The sequence below is a fragment of the Cetorhinus maximus genome, chromosome 2 (genome assembly GCF_964194155.1).
Source record: "Cetorhinus maximus chromosome 2, sCetMax3.hap1.1, whole genome shotgun sequence".
NCBI lineage: Eukaryota > Metazoa > Chordata > Chondrichthyes > Lamniformes > Cetorhinidae > Cetorhinus > Cetorhinus maximus.
Genome location: NC_135880.1, coordinates 175,820,318 through 175,838,951, shown reverse-complemented (window position 1 = coordinate 175,838,951; position 18,634 = coordinate 175,820,318). Strand labels below are relative to the sequence as shown.

The 18,634-nt window shown below is 40.4% G+C and overlaps 1 protein-coding gene across 5 annotated transcripts in view; it reads right to left on the bottom strand.

Moving 5' to 3' along the window:
• Positions 1-259: 259 nt before the first annotated feature.
• The window catches only part of ptbp3 (polypyrimidine tract binding protein 3), a 121,699-nt gene continuing 103,324 nt past the window's right edge, over positions 260-18,634 (bottom strand). For all 5 annotated transcript variants that reach the window (XM_078529099.1, XM_078529106.1, XM_078529123.1 and 2 more), the window contains 5 exons: positions 15,359-15,392; positions 14,936-15,028; positions 13,632-13,848; positions 9,902-9,979; positions 260-3,222 (listed from right to left, as the gene is read on the bottom strand). In XM_078529099.1, the coding sequence (XP_078385225.1) occupies positions 3,090-3,222; positions 9,902-9,979; positions 13,632-13,848; positions 14,936-15,028; positions 15,359-15,392 (555 nt within the window). In that variant the 3' untranslated portion in view covers positions 260-3,089. The remainder of the gene's footprint in view (positions 3,223-9,901; positions 9,980-13,631; positions 13,849-14,935; positions 15,029-15,358; positions 15,393-18,634) is intronic.

Genomic DNA, 18,634 nt, shown 5'->3' with positions numbered 1-18,634 from the left:
GCAAAAGAAATTCAATTCAGCCGACAATCCGAGAGCAGGGGAACGGGACAGACAGGAGCCAGGTAAATAACATCCCATCTCCTCATGGCCCACACAGGTAACCTCAACTCACCCCAAACCCTACAGATAAGCAGAGCGCATTATCTCCCGTCTCTCCCTACCCCACCCCAGCTGACAGTTTGGAAATCTCTGATCTAGAATTAAGAAAAAAAATAAAGAGAAAGTTAGAAGTGCTAGACAAAGAGGCAGGAAGATCAAGAGGTGTCATGGCATTTATTGAAAGCATGCTACAATTAGAGGAAAGATTATCAAGGCCATACAAGCAAGTACACACATATTGAAAGAAATGGAACACTGTATACAGAGACATGCAATAGACAATTAGAAAATATTTTTTTAATATTTCATCATCTCTGCATTAAAAACAAATCATCTTAACAGAAATGGAATCCATTTTGTTTCTTCCACATTGACACAAACTGCTTTACAAATGAAACCTGGTACTGTTGCTTATCAAAATATACAAGACAATCAATGTTTTCATATAAAAACCAGTTTGTACTTCTTCTTGTTCCCAAAAAACCTCAGATTAAAAAAAAGTTGTTACAAATATTTACAGCATTTTCATTGTCAGCTGAACATTCTTACAAACTCAAAAAAGCAGGGAATTTTAAGAACAGACCAAGTACATGAATGAACAGGGAGGAAAGCACTATACACCTGCCAACACCTCAATGCTAGAAGGGGAAGATTTAAGAAAAGCAGCTTGAAAGAGAGGTTTAGGGATTCCACGTAAATGTTGCTACCCTCGCCTGAACTGCACAGGTAGGAGCATCCCAGCTGCAATGCATGTCTCAAGCCTAGTTATACCGCATGTCTAATGTCACCGTCATCCTATTGACTGAAGACAAATGCCTGTTAAGTGTCTAACTGGCATCACCTCAGACAGTATGCCATTACATACTAGTCCATTGTTGGTGCTGCACAAACATCAGTCCAGTTTTTAAATTCAAAAAGCAAATAAATTTAGGTTGCTCACAGCGTCAGTCAATTCAAGTCAGCTGACTTTTCTTCTTCAGTTACAAGTATTAGCAGCTAGAAGCTGGTTTGACTATTTGCCTGCGAATGGAAGAGTTCTGCCTTAACCTGTTCCGCAGACAGTATAAACAACTTGTTAGACCACTGTTGAGAATGCTACATCACACTGCTTGGTGTTACAAAGCAAGAGGTATTACACACTAATGTTTCAGGCTTTATACTTGTCGAACGGTGAATGAAAAAACAATCGCAACTTTGGGAGAGTTCTGGCTCAGGGCATCACAAATGGCAAGGATACTGTGCGATTCCTAACAACTGTTTTAAGATGCTTCTTTTATGAAGTGAATCTCTGGTTCCACGCTCGGCATGCAGGAGTTGACAGATCCAATTCAATGTAAATTAGTGACCTTAAGGTATTCTCTCCTTAAAGCTAGGTGCAATCAAACGAAGCACCTCATAACGAAAACAAAAAATTGTTATTCTTCTATTACTCACAATCTCCCTCCTTTTATACTTGAAACTACATTCATAATAGTTTTCTATTTTAGGCCTAAATATAGTAAAAGGAAAAGATCAAATTGGAGGGAAGAGAAAAAAATGATTAAGACTATTGAAGGCACATAAACTTTGGTCCTGTTTTGGTTTTTCTCTGAAACCCTGAAATAAAAGCTCATGTTTTCTCTACCTTATCATTCACTAATATTTAATCTTTTTCTTTTCTGTTAAGTGTCTTGGAATTCCACCTGAATGGTATTAAAGAGTCTTGTATTTAATAAATCAGTACAGTTCTAACCATGGTTTAGTTGCAGCTTCGCAAAGTCTGTGCAGCTCTGAAGTATCTTTCAGAATGGATGGAAGAGTTAAGGACATTTTTTCTAGACTGGCAGTTAGTCCAGTGAGCATTCAATAAAGCAAGAAAGGCAAACACAAAATGCTAGATATTTAGCCAGGGAGTCTAACGAAAGAAAGGAAAAATCCCATCAAAGAAGACTTTAAAAAGTATCTGCACAGAAACATTCAAAAGCCTAATTCCCTCAAAACAACAGCCAATAATAACAATTAAACATTCGTAAAATTAACAGGTAAGTTCACACTACAGATCCAAATAAATGAAATATTTAAGATAACATATAACAAACTCTTAGCACACAGATTGGATATTTAAATCATTTAGAACATTGCAGATATTCAAAAGGAAAATCAGCCTCAGGCATTGCAGTTTTGAATTGGTCATCATATTTAATATTCAATCAAAACTGCAGTACAGGCTTTTATACAGCATTTCTGCAGCTCTTGGATGATAGAGAGAGAATACAGATTTGCATTTTGCCCGAGGAGAGGAAGGAAGTTTGCATTTTCATTCCCATCTGTGTACTAATTTGTAATATAAATCAAATCAGTTAGCAACTGTTGCAACGCTGCAAAATACACAAAAGAAAATTCACCTAAATCTACAAGGAGAAAGACTCCCTTTGAAAGAACCCACAATACATGTACTGATGAAACCTCAGGAAAAGCCTCTAATCTATTTGATTATAAGCACATAATAAGGCACATGATAATTAAACAAGTACACAGTAAATACGAAACTGATAATTTCTTTCAGATTATATTTTAGTGGTATGAAAGCCCATGATGTTTATTTCTTTTCCCCCAATATTACCAAAATAATTTGTTTAAATTGTGTCAAACTTTTAGATCTAGACCTGATTTTTTTCCCTCTCCCCCAAGATTGTAAACTTCTTTTTAAAAAGAAATTCTCACTGAACCAGTTGTTAATAGGTGAATGAACATCAATTTATGGCTGCGGACTGCTTGCAACAAACCCGCACCTTTCAAAAATTAGATATAAAGAAAATTGGTATTGAGAAGTTTAAACCGATGGATAAACAAAAAAGAAGGATCCCATCATTACTGTTGTGTTCCACTTAAAACATCATTACTCTAAGCATCTCTTGCAGGCATAGTTGGTCATTGGTATTTCAGTCTCTGTCTGAATGCTAATTTACCACATTGTGTGGTCCCAGTCTATAGGGAAAACAGGAGAGGAATTAAATCGTAGATTTAGAAAAGGAAACTCTGAGATGGTGGTTTTCTCCAAGGTCATGGTTGTGAAGGTCAATGAGAGCCTGGATTGCTTCTTCAAGACTGTCTAACTGGATAAGGGCCATCTTACGGTCCTTCCTGCAATGCAAAGAACAAAATGGGTTTTGAAACAATTTAACTGCTATATAGGTTGTTTTTAACATCAATGAGGGAAATTATTTGTTGGAATAATAATTTAAAATAGCCAAGACACCACATGCTACTGACCATTCCCTGGTCAACATTTGCAGACACGTGCCTTGTCCACAACCCCTGTCAATGTTGTTCTTGGGCCCAATTGCTACGAGTGAAAAATGCCCAGAACAAATTCCAGCCACACAGTTTCCCATAACATGCAAAGATTGAAACACTCCACAAAGGGAACTACTGTTGCAAAATGTGTACCCTATGAATCTGTGAACTGCCAATCCACTGGGCAGTGTGCATCATCATGGAATCATTGAATGGTTACAGCACAGGAGGCTGTTCGTCCCATCATGTCTGTGTTGGTCCTCTGAAGGAACAATTCACCCAGTGCCACTCCCTTTCTTTTTCTCCATATCCTTACAAATTTTTCCTCATCAGATAATGATCCAATTCATTTTTGAAAGCCTCAAATGACTGCCTCCACCACACAATCAGGCAATGCTTTTCAGGTCCTAACTACTCGCTCCATGAAAAAGGTTTTCCTCATGTCATTTTTGCTCCTTTTTGACAATTACCTTAAATCTGTGTCCCCTAGTTCACACACCTTCAACCAATGGGAACAGTTTCTCCCTATCTACTCTTTCCAGACACCCTCATGATTTTAAATACCACCAAAGCTTCTCTCAACCTTCTCCAAGAACAGCAGCTCCAGCTTCTCCAATCTTTCTAGTGCTATCCAGTAATGTGCTATTTTACACTCCAACATTTATTCATAAAGGAATGCTATACATTTCAGAGCACTGAAAACATCAAACCTACAAGCACCACACAAATCACTGTGGGTTAGAGAATGAGACAGTTTGAAAGTGGATTCCAAGCTCATTTTCATAGAATCACAGAACTGTTATGGCGCAGGAGGCGGCTATTTGGCCCATTGGATCTGCACCTGCTCTCCAAGTAAGCAACTCAACTAGTGCCATTCCCCCACCTTCTCTCCGTAACCCTGCACATTCTTCCTTTTCAGATAACAGTCTATTTCCCTTCTGAATGCTTCAATTGAACCTGCCTCCATCACACTCTCAGGCAGTGCAGTTCAGACCTTAACCACTCACTGCGTGAAAAAAAGTCTTTCCTCATATCACTTTTGCTTATTTTGCTAATTACTTTAAATCTGTGTCCTCTCGTCCTTGATCCTTTCATAAGTGGGAATAGTTTCTCTCTATCTACTTTGTTCAGACCCCTCTTAATTTTGAATACCTCTATCAAATCTTCTCAATCTTCTTTTCCCCGAAGGAAAACAGTCCTAACTTCTACAATTTATCTTCATAACTGAATTCCTCATATCTGGAACCATTCTTGTGAACCTTATCTGCAGCCTCTCTAATGCCTTCACATCGTTCCTAATGTGCGGTGCCCAGAATTGGATGCAATAATCCAGCTGAGGCCAAACTAGTAATTTATACAAGTTCAACATAGCCTCTTTACTCTCGACATTTTGGACATGATTATTAAATAGATGATTCACTTTAGTATAAAGCATTACACAAATAGAAAGAGTGCTTTATTCCACAACTTCTAATCACTTTATGGTTTATTTCTTGAAAGGCAATTTAAAAAAAAAAAAATGCAATGGCCCTCATTCTCTCTCCCTCCCATCAACAATGTAGGCCTTTTCCTTCAATGAGGAAGGGATAAAACTAGAACGGCAACAGTTATTCATGCAATACAGTTTCTATGGATTGTCTGAAAAATCATCTTCCAATTGTAGTTCACACAACTGAACATGGGGTGTATTCCTAACAAAAACAAAGGGAGTGAGGGAAATCACTCAGGGCTTGGTGCTTTAAGAATTCTCACTTTTGACATTCCAATTAACCTTCCCTGCTCCACCACACAAGGTGGTCAGCTGCGGTGTGCACCCTTGGTTTCTCTTTCTGCGAAGGCAGCACCAAGATCTTTTCAGCATGAGATAATGTTGAAGATCAAATGGATTACCTCTGCATTGGTCATCAAGGTTGTTAAATGAACTGCAACAGGAGAACTGGCAGTACAGTTGTGTTGCAATCACTACTCAAGGAGGTCTAGTCTGTCTAGAGATAATGATCCTCAGATAGAAGGAAATATCCAATGGATCACTGCAATTCAGACAAACTTAAGCTTCAAACTTTTTCTGGTATGGGACACGTGATTTGTTGAAATTAGATCAGAGAGCATGGTCAGTTAAACAGTGGAACTGAAAATATCACAACACTTCAAATAAAAGGAACAATGTCAGTTTAGCTTTCAAGTTCCCTATGGTATAGGGGAACTAGGTTGCTTTTCTTTAAAAAAGCAATTTATTGTATGGGAGAACGAAGGATGATACATTGTCCCTTTCTCCTGTTTGTTTAGAAGGGCATCCATGGCACATGTTAGACAATTGAACTCATCCTACTAATAGCCAAAAGGGGATAGCCTAAAGGGCTATGAATGCACATTAGAATGACAAAGTGCTGGGGCATCAATTTTTTACAATTATTATCAATAACTTGGATGATGGGGCATGGTTGCTAAATTTGCTGATGACACAAAGGTAGGAAAAAGTTGTGAAGAGGGCATAAGGAGTCTGCAAAGGGACATAGATTGGTTGACTGAATGGGCAAAAAATTGGCAGATGGGGTATAATGTGGGAAAATGTGAACTTGTCCACTTTGGCAGGAAGAATAGAAAAGCTGCATATTATTTCAATGGAGTGACTGCAGAACTCTTGTGGGGCGGAGGGATTTGGGTATCTTAGTATACGACAAAAAAATTAATACACAGGAACCGTAAGTGATTATGAAGGCAAATGGAATGTTGTCATTTATTGCAAGGGAAATGGAATATAAAAGTAGGGATGTTTTACTACAGTTGTACAGGGCATTGGTGAGATCACATCTAGAGTACTATGTACAATTTTGGTCTCCTTATTTAAGAAATTGCATTAGAAGCAATTCAGGGAAGGTTCACTCAACTGATACCTGGGTAAAGGGGGGTGGGGGTGGGGTGGTATCTTATGAGGAAAGGTTGTACAAGCTGCACATGTACCCAGTGGAGTTTAGAAGACTGAGGTGGTGATCTTTTTGAAACATATAAGATCCTTAGGGGATTTGGCAGAGTAGCTGCTGAAAGGTTGTTTCCCGTGTGGGAGAGACTAGAACTAGGGGGCACAGTTTACAATGAATATTTTCAAGGCAGAGGTAGGTAGATTCTTGACTAACAAGGAAGTCAAAGGTTATCAGGGGTAGATGGAATGTGAAGTTAAGGTCACAATCAGGTCGGCCATGATCTTACTGAAAGGCAAAGCAGGCTCGAGAAGCCGAATGGCCTACTCCAGCTCCTAATTTGCATGCTCGTAATCCAAGTGCACACTAACTATTTTTAACAAGCGTATCTAGAGGGGAGAGAAATTAATATTCAATGTACATTTTTAGACTATAAGAGCAGAAATTAGGCCATTCGGTCCATTGAATCTGCTCCGCCATTCAATCATGGTTGATAAGTTTCTCAACCCCATTCTCCCGCCTTCTCCCCGTAACCTTTGATCCCCTTACCAATCAAGAACCTATCTATCTCGGTCTTAAATACACTCAATGACCTTGGCCTCCACAGCCTTCTGTGGCAATGAATTCCATAGATTCACCACTCTCTGGCTAAAGAAGTTTCTCCTCATCTCTGTTCTAAAAGGTCTTCCCTTTACTCTGAGGCTGTGCCCTCGGGTCCTAGTCTCTCCTACTAATGGAAACATCTTCCCCACGTCCACTCTATCCAGGCCTTTCAGTATTCTGTAAGTTTCAATCAGATCCCCCCTCATCCTTCTAAATTCCATCGAGTATAGACCCAGAGTCCTCAAACATTCCTCATATGTTAAGCCTTTCATTCCTGGGATCGTTCTCATGAACCCCCTCTGGACCCTCTCCAGGGCCAGCACATCCTTCCTGAGATACAGGGCACAAAATTGCTCACAATATTCTAAATGTGGTTTGACCAGAGCCTTATAAAGCCTTAGCAGCACATCCCTGCTTTTATATTCTAGTCCTCTCAAAATAAATGCCAACGTTGCATTTGCCTTCCTAACTACTGACTCAACCTGCAAGTTAACCTTAAGAGAATCCTGGACTAGGACTCCCAAGTCCCTTTGCACTCCAGATTTCTGAATTCTCTCCCCATTTAGAAAATAGTCTACGCCTCTATTCTTCCTACCAAAGTGCATGACCTCACACTTGCCCACGTTGTATTCCATCTGCCACTTCTTTGCCCGTTCTGCTAACCTGTCCAAATCCTTCTGCAGCCTCCCCACCTCCTCAATACTACCTGTCCCTCCACCTATCTTTGTATCATCTGCAGACTTAGTCAGCATGCCCTCAGTTCCTTCATCTAGATCATTAATGTATAAAGTGAAAAGTTGTGGTGCCAACACTGACCCCTGCGGAACTCCACTAGTGACCGGCCGCTATCCTGAGAAAGACCCCCTTATCCCCACTCTCTGCCTCCTGCCAGACAGCCAATCTTCTATCCATGCTAGTACCTTGCCTCTAACACCACTTACTGAGCAGCCTCCTGTGCAGCACCTTGTCAAAGGCCTTCTGGAAGTCCAAATAGATAACATCCATTGGCTTTCCTTTGTCTAACCTACTCGTTACCTCCTCAAAGAATTTAAACAGATTTGTCAGGCATGACCTCCCCTTGATGAAACCATGCTGACTTTGCCCTATTTTATCATGCACTTCCAAGTATTCTGAAATCTCATCCTTAATAATGGACTCTAAAATCTTACCAACGACCGAGGTCAGGCTAATCGGCCTGTAATTTCCCGTCTTTTGTCTCACTCCCTTCTTAAACAGGGGGGTTACATTAGCGATTTTCCAGTCCTCTGGGACCCTCCCTGACTCCAGTGATTCCTGAAAGATCACCACTAATGCCTCCACTATCTCTTCAGCTATCTCCTTCAGAACTCTGGGGTTAATCCATCTGGTCCAGGTGATTTATCCACCTTCAGGCTTTTCAGTTTTCCTAGCACCTTCTCCTTGGTAATGGCCACCATACTCACCTCTGCCCCCCAACTCTCTTGAACTTTGGGGATGTTACTCATGTCTTCCACCGTGAAGACTGACGCAAAGTACCTATTCAGTTCCTCCGCCATTTCTTTGTTCCCCACTACTACTTCTCCAGCATCAATTTTCCAGCGGCCCAATGTCCACTTTTGCCTCTCTCTTACCCTTTATATATCTAAAAAAAAACTCTTGCAAACTTTTATATTACTGGCTACTTTACCCTCCTTATTTCTTTTTTAGTTATCCTCTGTTGGTCTTTGTAGGCTTCCCAATCCCCTGGCTTCCCACTGCTCTTCGCCGCATTGTATGCTTTCTCTTTAGCTTTTATGCTGTCCCTGACTTCCCTCGTCAGCCATGGTTGCCTCGTCCTTCCTTTAGTATGCTTCTTCCTAGGGATGAATTTTTGCTGTCTCTCCCAAATTACTCCCAGAAGCTCCTGCCATTGCTGTTCCACTGTCTTTCCTGCTAGGCTCATCTCCCAGTCAATTCTGGCCAGCTCCTCCCTCATGCCTCTGTAGTTGCCTTTATTCAACTGTAATACCATTACATCTGATTCCAGCTTTTTCCTCTCAAATTGCAGAGTAAATTCTATCATATTATGGTCACTTCCTCCTAAGGGTTCCTTCACCTTAAGCTCCCTTATCGAATCTGCCTCATTACACATCACTAAATCTAGAATTGCCTGTTCCCTAGTGGGCTCCACCACAAGCTGCTCCAAAAAGCCATCTCGTAGACATCCTACAAATTCCTTTTCTTGGGATCCACTACCAACCTTATTTTCCCAGTCTACCTGCATTTTTTAATCATTTTTTTGGGGGTGGGGACAAAAGAACAAGACTGTTACACTCTTAAGAGCTCAGTTGCAGCAGCTTAAAGTGCTTGAAAATCGTATGCCACCTGTGTACCTTGCTTTTAAATTTCAGCAAGTTACAAGGTTCAACTGTGAACTTAACAAAATCAATGCTCCACGAAAATCTATTATAATATTCCATACTTCAACTTAAGCACAGAAGTCCATTCAGCCCCTTGAATCTGCTCTATTAAATGAGGCCAATTTGCATTTCTTTACACATCATTGCTGTATAATCCCTTGATAAGCTTACCTAACAAAAACTTAAGTCTTGGGCTGACCATCCTCCTGATTTATGACATTAAGCAAATATATCTAATTACACCATGCATTCTTGTCAAACTGTCTCTTCCTTTACCCTAATGTGTTATATGGTTAGGAGATATGTCATTTTATCAAGCAGTTTTCATTTTTCAATTCAACATTTGGGACATTTACAAGAAATATTAACATTATGATGCACTGATAGATAATGGAAGAGCACAGTAAAGTTCAGCAGCAAAACATGGCAAATAAAACACTTGTGAACAGCATCACAGGTAATCTGCTAATATTATGTAGTAAAAATAGGACTAATATTTGATTACACCTCAGTATGAAAAGGCTGATAGCAGCAACAACCAACTGAAGGGACTTCAAGGTTAACTCAGTATCGTTATGTAATGTCAAACAGTAGCTAGAGATATAACACAACAAAAAGTAGACTTACAGGAAAAACTTGAAGCCTTTCACTGAACATCCAGTACTTTCAAACAGATTCCTCAGATCATCTTCTGTGATCGAAGGTCTAAAAATAGGCCAAAACAGCTTTTTACAAACAGCACAGAAAGCAGACAATTCATAACCAATTTTAACAAATGTATAAGCAGATCAGACTTCAACTACAGTACTCATTAGAAATTATGCAAAATGGATATTAGTGTGAAGAACATATAAAGAGCGTTTTACCAGGTCTTTGACTCAATGAAGGAATTACAATCTGAGCTCACGGTTACTAGCATTATATATACAGGTGTTATTGTATTAGCCACCTAAATTCTTCAGATTTTACATGCTGACTGGAAAAAAAAGTCATGCTTTATACCTCAACTACTTCGAGACACAACACTAATATGCACCGAGAGGAATTCACACAACATTGTTTAATGGAGGTGTGGCAGTTATACTGGATGATGTTAGACGAGCAACAGCCACCCTCATTGGGCCAGTAGTCCAGATGCCTAGACTAATCAGTCTGGGTTTGAATCCCACCACAGCAACTGGGGAATTTAAATTCAGTTAATTGAGAATTAAATGCCAGTCAATAATTGTGACTAGGTAACTACTGGATTACTGTAAAAACCTATATGGTTCATTAATGTCCTTTAGGGAAGGAGATCCATCGTCCTTACTAGGTCTGGCCTATGTGATTCCAGACCTACGATGACCTGGTTGACTCTGTACAAACGGTTCTCTGAAGTGGTCTAGCTAGGCCATATACAAAACCACTGTGACCAAGTATAAGAATAAAACCATATGGACCACCAGACACCGATCTAGGTACTGTACTCGGACATGATAAAAGGGCCACAGTTCTCCTCATTCACTTCTAGGAACCTGTGAGAAAACTGGGAGAGTTGTTTCACAGGCTAATCAAGCAACAGCCTGACAGTCACACTCAGAATCATACCTTTCAGTCAACACCCCAGACTCCTCCATTACCACCCTTGGGTGCAGTGGCATACAGTCAGGAGGCAAAGGTACTGGAAGTCCTCATTATTGGCTGCAGACTTCATGAAGTCTCATGGCATCAGATCAAACATGGGCCGGGAAATTTCCTCCTGCTTACCCCCTACCACCCTCCTTTAGCTGATAAATCAGTGCTCCTCCACATTGAACACCACTTGGAAGAAGCATCGAGGGTAGCAAAGACACAATGCATTCTGGTTGTGGGACATCAATGTCCATCAGCAACAGAGGCTCAGAAGCACCACTGCTCACTGAATCCTGAATGACATATCTGCCAGGTGATGAGAAGATATACCACAAGGGAACAACATCCCACCTACCTGTTGCAAACACATCTATCCGCAGCTGCATTTGTAAGTAGTGACCATTGCATAGTCTCTGTGGAAACAAAGGCCTGCCTTCACACAGAGGACACCCTCCATTGTCTTGTGTGGCATTATCAATGAGCTACATGAGATAGGTTCAGAACAGATCTAGGGTTTAAACCTGGACATCAGCAATACCAGAAATGTACTTCAAGATGATCTGTAATCTCATGGTCTGGCATATCCCGTCACTCTACATTACCATCAAGTCAGTGGACCAAAACTGGCAATGATCCAGGGCAGCACTCAACTTAAAAATGAGGTGCCAACCTGGTGAACCTACAATATAGAACTCCATGGGCAGAATCTTTAGGTTGGCGTGTGGGTGCATGCCTGACCCCATCAGACGCGAAATCGCACGTGATATTTTGGTTGGCAGGCGCGTGTAAAAGTCGGAAGCATGCCCGCCAACACTTAAGAGGCCAATTAGTGTAATTAAAGTTGCAATTGTCTCTGATTTTTTTGCGGTCCGTCCAACCTTGCAGTTGGCGGATGGGCGAAATCGGCCAGGCGGACTTTGCATTTTTCATGGAACCACATCCAAAGGCGGGATGAGGTTTCCGTTATTAAATTTAAAAAATGAAATTCTATGGACAGTGTTTTTATCATGTATATGTTCAGGGGATTGATTGTGATGCTTGGACATTTTTTTTAAAATCAGCAAAACACTTTCTTTAATTGTTTTCAAGTCTTCAGTTTCCCGAGGCAGCTCACTGCCTTCAGGGAGCTTTCATTCAGCACTCGACCATGCTTACATCAGAGCCTGCCCTCATGCCAGCAGCGCTGAGCATTTCAGCACGTGCTTCAAGCTGGCTGGCCATTAATTGACCAGCCAGCGTGAAATCGTGCTCGGGGGCCTATTGCGGGCAGTGGTCCGTTCCCGGCCAATCCCGTGCCTACCGGCCGACCTAAGAATCCTGTTCCATGTATGCTGAACAGGATATTCCTGCAAGAGTTCCTCAGAGCAGTGTCTTCGGTCCAACCTTTGTCAGCTGCTTCATCAATGACCTCTGCTCCAAAGTGTCAGAAATGGGGTTGTCCACTGATGATTGCAGTGTTCAGTTCCATTTGCAATTCCTGTGTCAAAGAAGTAGTCTGTGCCGGCAGGCAGCAAGACCGAGGTAACATTCACGCTTGGGCTGATAAGTAGCAAGTAACATTTGCACGATACAAATGCTAGCAACAACTACATCCTACAAGAGCCTCTGGGCACCTGCCCTTGACATTCAGTGACATTACTATCACTGAGCACCACCACACCAACAACACCCTGGGAAATCACCTTTGATCAGAAATTTAACTGGACCCAGTCACATAAATACTGTGGTTATAAGAGCAGGTCAGAGGCTGGGGATTCTGTGGCGCGTAGCTCAACTCCTAACTCCTCAAAGCTTTTTCACAATCTAAAAGACAAAAGTCAGGAGTGAAATGGAACACTCGCAACTTGCCTGGGTGAGTGGAGCCTCAATAACATTCAACTCGATATTATCTAGGACAAAAGCAGCCTCTTTGATGGTACCCCATTCACCACCTTGAATATTAACTCTGTCCCCCAATGGTGCACAGTGGCTGCAGTGTGTACCGTCTACAAAATGCAATGTAACAGTTTACCAAGCCTCCTTCAACAACGCCTTCAAAACCCTTAATCTCTACATTCTACAAAGGGCAGCAAGTGCTAGGGAACACCACCATCTCCAAGTTATCCTCCAAGTCAAGCAACATCCTGACTTGGAAATACATTTATATTACTTCGTTAGTCACTAGGTCAAAATCCTGAAAATTCCTCCCTAATATCACTGAGAGAGTACTCTCACCATACAAATTGCAGTGTCTCAATGTGGAGGCTCACCACCGCTTTGTCAAGGGCAACTAGAGACGGGCAACAAATGTCTGAATAAATCAGAACAGGCCCACAGGTGGCAAGGTATGAAGAATAAATCTCACATAACAAGGAGGGGGTGAAGTTAGGCTAACTCAATGCCATTTTCAAATCAGGTTATCAGAGTATTGTCTGCAAGCATGAAAGCAATCAGGCCTACTTTCCACTGGCACCAACTCAGCAGGGCAATCCAACTGGATTATATTGCACCCAAAGTCAGGCTGTTGTGACACACTAGATGACAATACAAAAAGGTCATGACATTTTTTTCACCTGTATAAGAAAAACAACTTTTCAAAAGGTGGCATAAAAATTTCTTAAATCAACAACCACACAATGTATTGTTATTAGCAGAATTATTTCTCCATCAATTGATTCTGTTCCTGTGTTCAGCCTGCTTTAGATTTTAAAAAAGGTTCTGCTGCCTTCCAGTCCTTGATAAAAATTATTTTCCTGAAGCTACTCACGGAATGTTGGAGAGATGCAGGGTGGATGACGGAGGGAAAATATTCTGGAAGTTCTTGGACCCTGGTTTCTTGAAGCGATGAAGTGGTGAGCTGCTGTAGTCCTTGGTTAGACCCTGGTCCTCCTGTCCTTCTCGAGGAAGCTGAACCATTTGATGTTTTGACAAAGTCACGCGCAATACCCGGCCATATACCTTCTGCCCATTAAGGTGGCTCATGGCTGAGGGGAAAAGAATGTTTGTATTTTTAAGTCAATATGCAGAAAATTCAAGTATTCTGAAAAAGACTAGATCGTTGTTTCCGTTCTCAAGCCAAGAATATCTGCAAATGATCTGCTCCCATGCATCAAATGTTTCAATCAACTTGAAAACTCATTCCCCCTTAATACAATGGGTTTTGAAAACATGTACCAAAAATCTGCATATAAAGTGAACTCATTAATATATTAATCTATATTTTGGTTTGCTAGTTACAACCTGTAGTGGAAACTAAGAATGGAGCTTGCATTTATATCACACCTTTTGCCTCAATTAGTAAAGTCAGTCATTCTAACCTCAAGTATCAGGTTCAATTCATTGCTCCTAAATTAACTACACAAAACGCAAGGAATAACTTACACCCAGTGTGTGACCGACACAGAGTAAAAACATGACTGATTTGATCTGAGCTGAACTGGTTGCTCTTAGCCAGGGTAGCAATTAAGGCATTACAACTGCCCTTGCAGCTCCCAGATGGAGAAAAGAACATTTGTAAAGGCTAATTTCTCAAATGTTATCTACTGACTCTATTGGACACATATGTAGGCTAGCTGAAGACATGAGTAACTTCAGCTGTGTTGTGCAAGCCAAACAGCCTCCCAACAATGGCAAGATTCACAGTATCACAGTATCTTTACATTGGCCCGTCGAGTCTGCACTGATTCTCTGAAACAGCATTCCACCTAGTCTCACTCCCCTGCCCTTCCCCGTAGCCTTGCACATTCTCTCTTTTCAGGTAGCAATCTAATTCCTTTCTGAATACCTCAATCGAACCTGCCTCCACCATCCTTTCAGAAAGTTTGTTCCAGACTCCAACCACCCTCTGGGTGAAAATTTTTTTCCTCACATCACATTTACTCCTTTGCTAATTATTTGAATCTGTGCCCTCTAGTTCTTGATGTTCTCTTGTGTGGGGTTCACCCAACAGCAGGCACTTGAGGGTGTCCAGATTTTGTTTTGGCAGGAATGGGCATACCCTAATTCAGGAGAAGGGAAGGAAAACGGGCAAGCAACTCAAAGGACGTTAATAAATTAGTTCATGAACCTTACCCAATTGAGCTTGGTTTGCATCTGCCATCTGTATTAAGGCATTTTCTTTTTTATTGAACAAGATCTTCACACGATGTACATCACCATAAACTCCTTCAGAATGAGCAAACAAAAATAAAAAGTTTCAATTTCACCAGAAGTATGAGACAGGATAAGTGATATCATAAAACAAAGCAGAGTATAGACAGGACAGGATCAGAGCAGGAAGGGAAAGAAAATAATTTTCAATCACTTAAACACTTGAAAAAAAGACATGTGCACACATTAACAAATGCTACACTGCAGAAATAAAATTTCATGCATTTTAATATTTAACATAAAATCAATTGATAGCATAGATGTGAGATCCTGTTGAATGAAGCACAAACTTAAATGCAAACAAAAAAAATTCATTGTAAAATAGCAGTGGAAATGACAACATACCAAAGAGGATGAACAGCCAGTGAGGTGAAACCTTCTGTAGTAGGGGGAAACAAAATAAGTCAGCACAAGATGGACCGGAGACAAACATCATCAAATCGCCCATATCGAAGAGTGTTTCAGCATTACAGTTGAAGGCCAGTTTGATCCATCGAGCATTCGATTTGATCACAAAAAAAAGTATAGAAGGTTCAAATGCAGTAGGTTTGTCGTTTTGGGGACGTTTGTTGATATGGAAAGTTTGGGAAAATGATGGAATTAATGAAGCAGGACAGTGAGGGGAAAAGAAAGAAATATTATAAAGTCAGTAAAATGTGTGTTCAAAATGATCTTTTTTCCAAAAAAAGGTATCTTACCCTATCCCTTATCTTTATCCCTCCACAGCCCACTGGCAACTCAATGGATGCAATCAACAATTTTCCTTAGTCAAACCACTGATGCGGTACAAAAATGACTTAGCCCCATAGCTGCTCTTTGTTTTCGCTCGAGACACACAAAATTTACCACCTAGCAAAAATCTAAGGACAGACGCACGTGGATTATATACCTCTTGCATTTAATAATTTTATTTTTGTTCCATTCGGAAAAATTGCCGACAAAAACAGATGGTAGCATATTCAGAATAATGACAGTGAGCCTTTATTTGGCACAAGGATTATACCTGTGTATGAAGACAAGTCTACATAAATAGAAAATGAGAGAAGCCCACAACTTCTTTCACCACCTGCCACACAAAGCATGTTTGGCAGAAATGTTTCATGTCTCAAAAGCCTAATAATGCTATTCTAGCATGAAGAGAGGCCATTTTAATTGCAGTTGCTTTCCTCAGGAGTACTAAAACTCATTCTTGCTTTGAGCATAGTGAAAACCAGACATTTAATCAAAATTATTTGTTGATCACAACAGCTTCTCTGAATTAGTAAGTTTTGTGAGAAACATTTGGTTGAAATAACTAATGTGGCAGAATGTGTTTATGGGCATGTTACATTAAATCAATCTCCTTTAAACTGAACAGTTACATAATATATGCTAATAGCATTCAATTTGAGTATGAGTGTTGTAGGAAAAGCTAATGCATGGACTATAACAAATTATATAAATATGCAATTGCTTCACTGATAAATGAAGCCATACTAAGTTGAAAATTAGAACAACGTTAACACGATAGCATAGAAAATCTTTGTTTTTATAAACTCACATGGGCCAGCTAAATATTGTTGTTGCTTTAAGCATAGGGCCTTTCCTTATTGAGAACACTTTTTCTAAACTAAATGTATGTTCTGGCAAGACCAGGAGAGATAGCTACAATAACGGGGAAGTTTGTAATAACAACTGCTAATTACAATCAGACTTGACAGTAATAGGAAGCAAATACACTCTAGAAATAAAAATTGTGTAGCATGGGTGTAACATACATCAAAAAATGCCAAAAACAGGAAATATCACAGAATATGAAAATACACAAGGATAATGACCATTTACCAACAAGGAGCAATGAATGACAGCTACAGTTATTTAAGGAGTAACCTGGAATTTTCATTGTAATCTACATAGTTAGCAGAGCAGGGGTGTTGGGTGGGTGGGTGGGGTGGGAGGCGGGGGGGAGATAGTTATTTATTACAGTGACTTAAACTTCACACTTCTAGTAAGCTCTTCACCCAGGTTTCCTTTTACTTGTTAAAAAAACTTTAGAACTAGTAAATAAGTGGGGGGAAAAAAACATGATTTAATTTGCATTAGATATCCACTAATGTAAGCATTTTGCTATTGGGTACTCTATAGTCAATTTGGAAATTCCCCAAAGAGCAGTAACACCAGAAGGGCCCATTTTTAGAAGGCAATAAATACTTCTATTTGACTGGCATTAATGGCACCACATTCACATGCTAAAACATTCGTTACATAGTCGCCACCCCCTTGTCACTCTGATTGTGGTGCTTTAAGGTGTTGGTCTGAAATTCGATTTAGATTATAAGACCATAAGAAATAGGAGCAGGAGGCAGCCATTCGGCCCCTTGAGCCTGCTCTGCCATACAGTAAGATCATGGCTGATCTGATTGTGGCCTCAACTCCACTTTCCTGCCTGTCCCTTATTACCTCCCTTGTAGGTCAAAAATTTGTCTCAACTCAGCCTTGAATATATTCAGTAACCCAGCCTTCACTGCTTGTTGGGGCAGAGAGCTCCAAAGACTAATAACCTTCAGAGGAGTAGCTCTTTATCTCCATCTTAAATGGAAGGCCCTTTATTTTTTGTCAAGCCCCCTCAGAATCTTATACATTCAATAAGATTACCTTTCATTCTTCTAAAACCCAATGGGTATAGTTCCAACCTGCTTAACCTTTTCTCATAAGGTAACTCCTGCATCTCAGGAGGGAAGATGGTGGCATAGTCACTGACTAGTATTCTAGAGACCCAGGGTAATGCTCTGGGGACCCAGGTTTGAATCCCACCATAGCAGATGAAGGAATTTTAAATTTTAAAAAAATCTGGAAATTAAAAAACCATTGCCGATGGTCGTAAAAACTCATCTGGTTCACTAATGTCCTTTAGGGAAGGAAATTTTACCTACTTGTGACTCCAGACCCACAGCAATATGGTTGACTCTTAAATTTCCCCTTGAACAAGGGCAATTAGGGATGGGCAATAAATGCTGGCCAAGCCAGCAATGCCCACATCCCATGAACGAATAAAAGGAATCAACCTAGTGAACCTTCTCTGAACTGTCTCCAAAGCAAATAATCCCTCAGTACTTTAGATGCGGTCTCACTAATGACCTGTACAGTTGCAGCAAGACTTCTTTTATACTCTATCCCCATTGCAAGAAAGGCCAACATTCCATTTGCCTTCCTAATTACTTTCTGTACTTGCATATTAATTTTTTGTGATTTGCATCATGTAAGCTCCTTTATGACACAAGTTGTATAATGTTCCAAATTTAACTGAGATCAATGCCACCATTATACCTGACCACCATCACAATTCCTTAGGTTGATAGATGATGTGCTATTAAGCACCTACGACCAGCGTGTGTTTAGTAATTAAACCCATACACTAGACAATTAGAGCTGCAGAGTATTACTGGTATAAATGAGTGCAAGTATGCAATGCATTGGGACAGCATGCACAATATGCATTTGCAAAGTGTCAAGCCACAGGTTAGACGGAGGAGGGCACTCGACAAGTATAACTTGGCCTTCACTGGAGCCACATTCAGAACATCAACATTAGGCATTATAATGGTTAATGGTAACGCATATGAGCTGAAAGCTGAGTCAAAA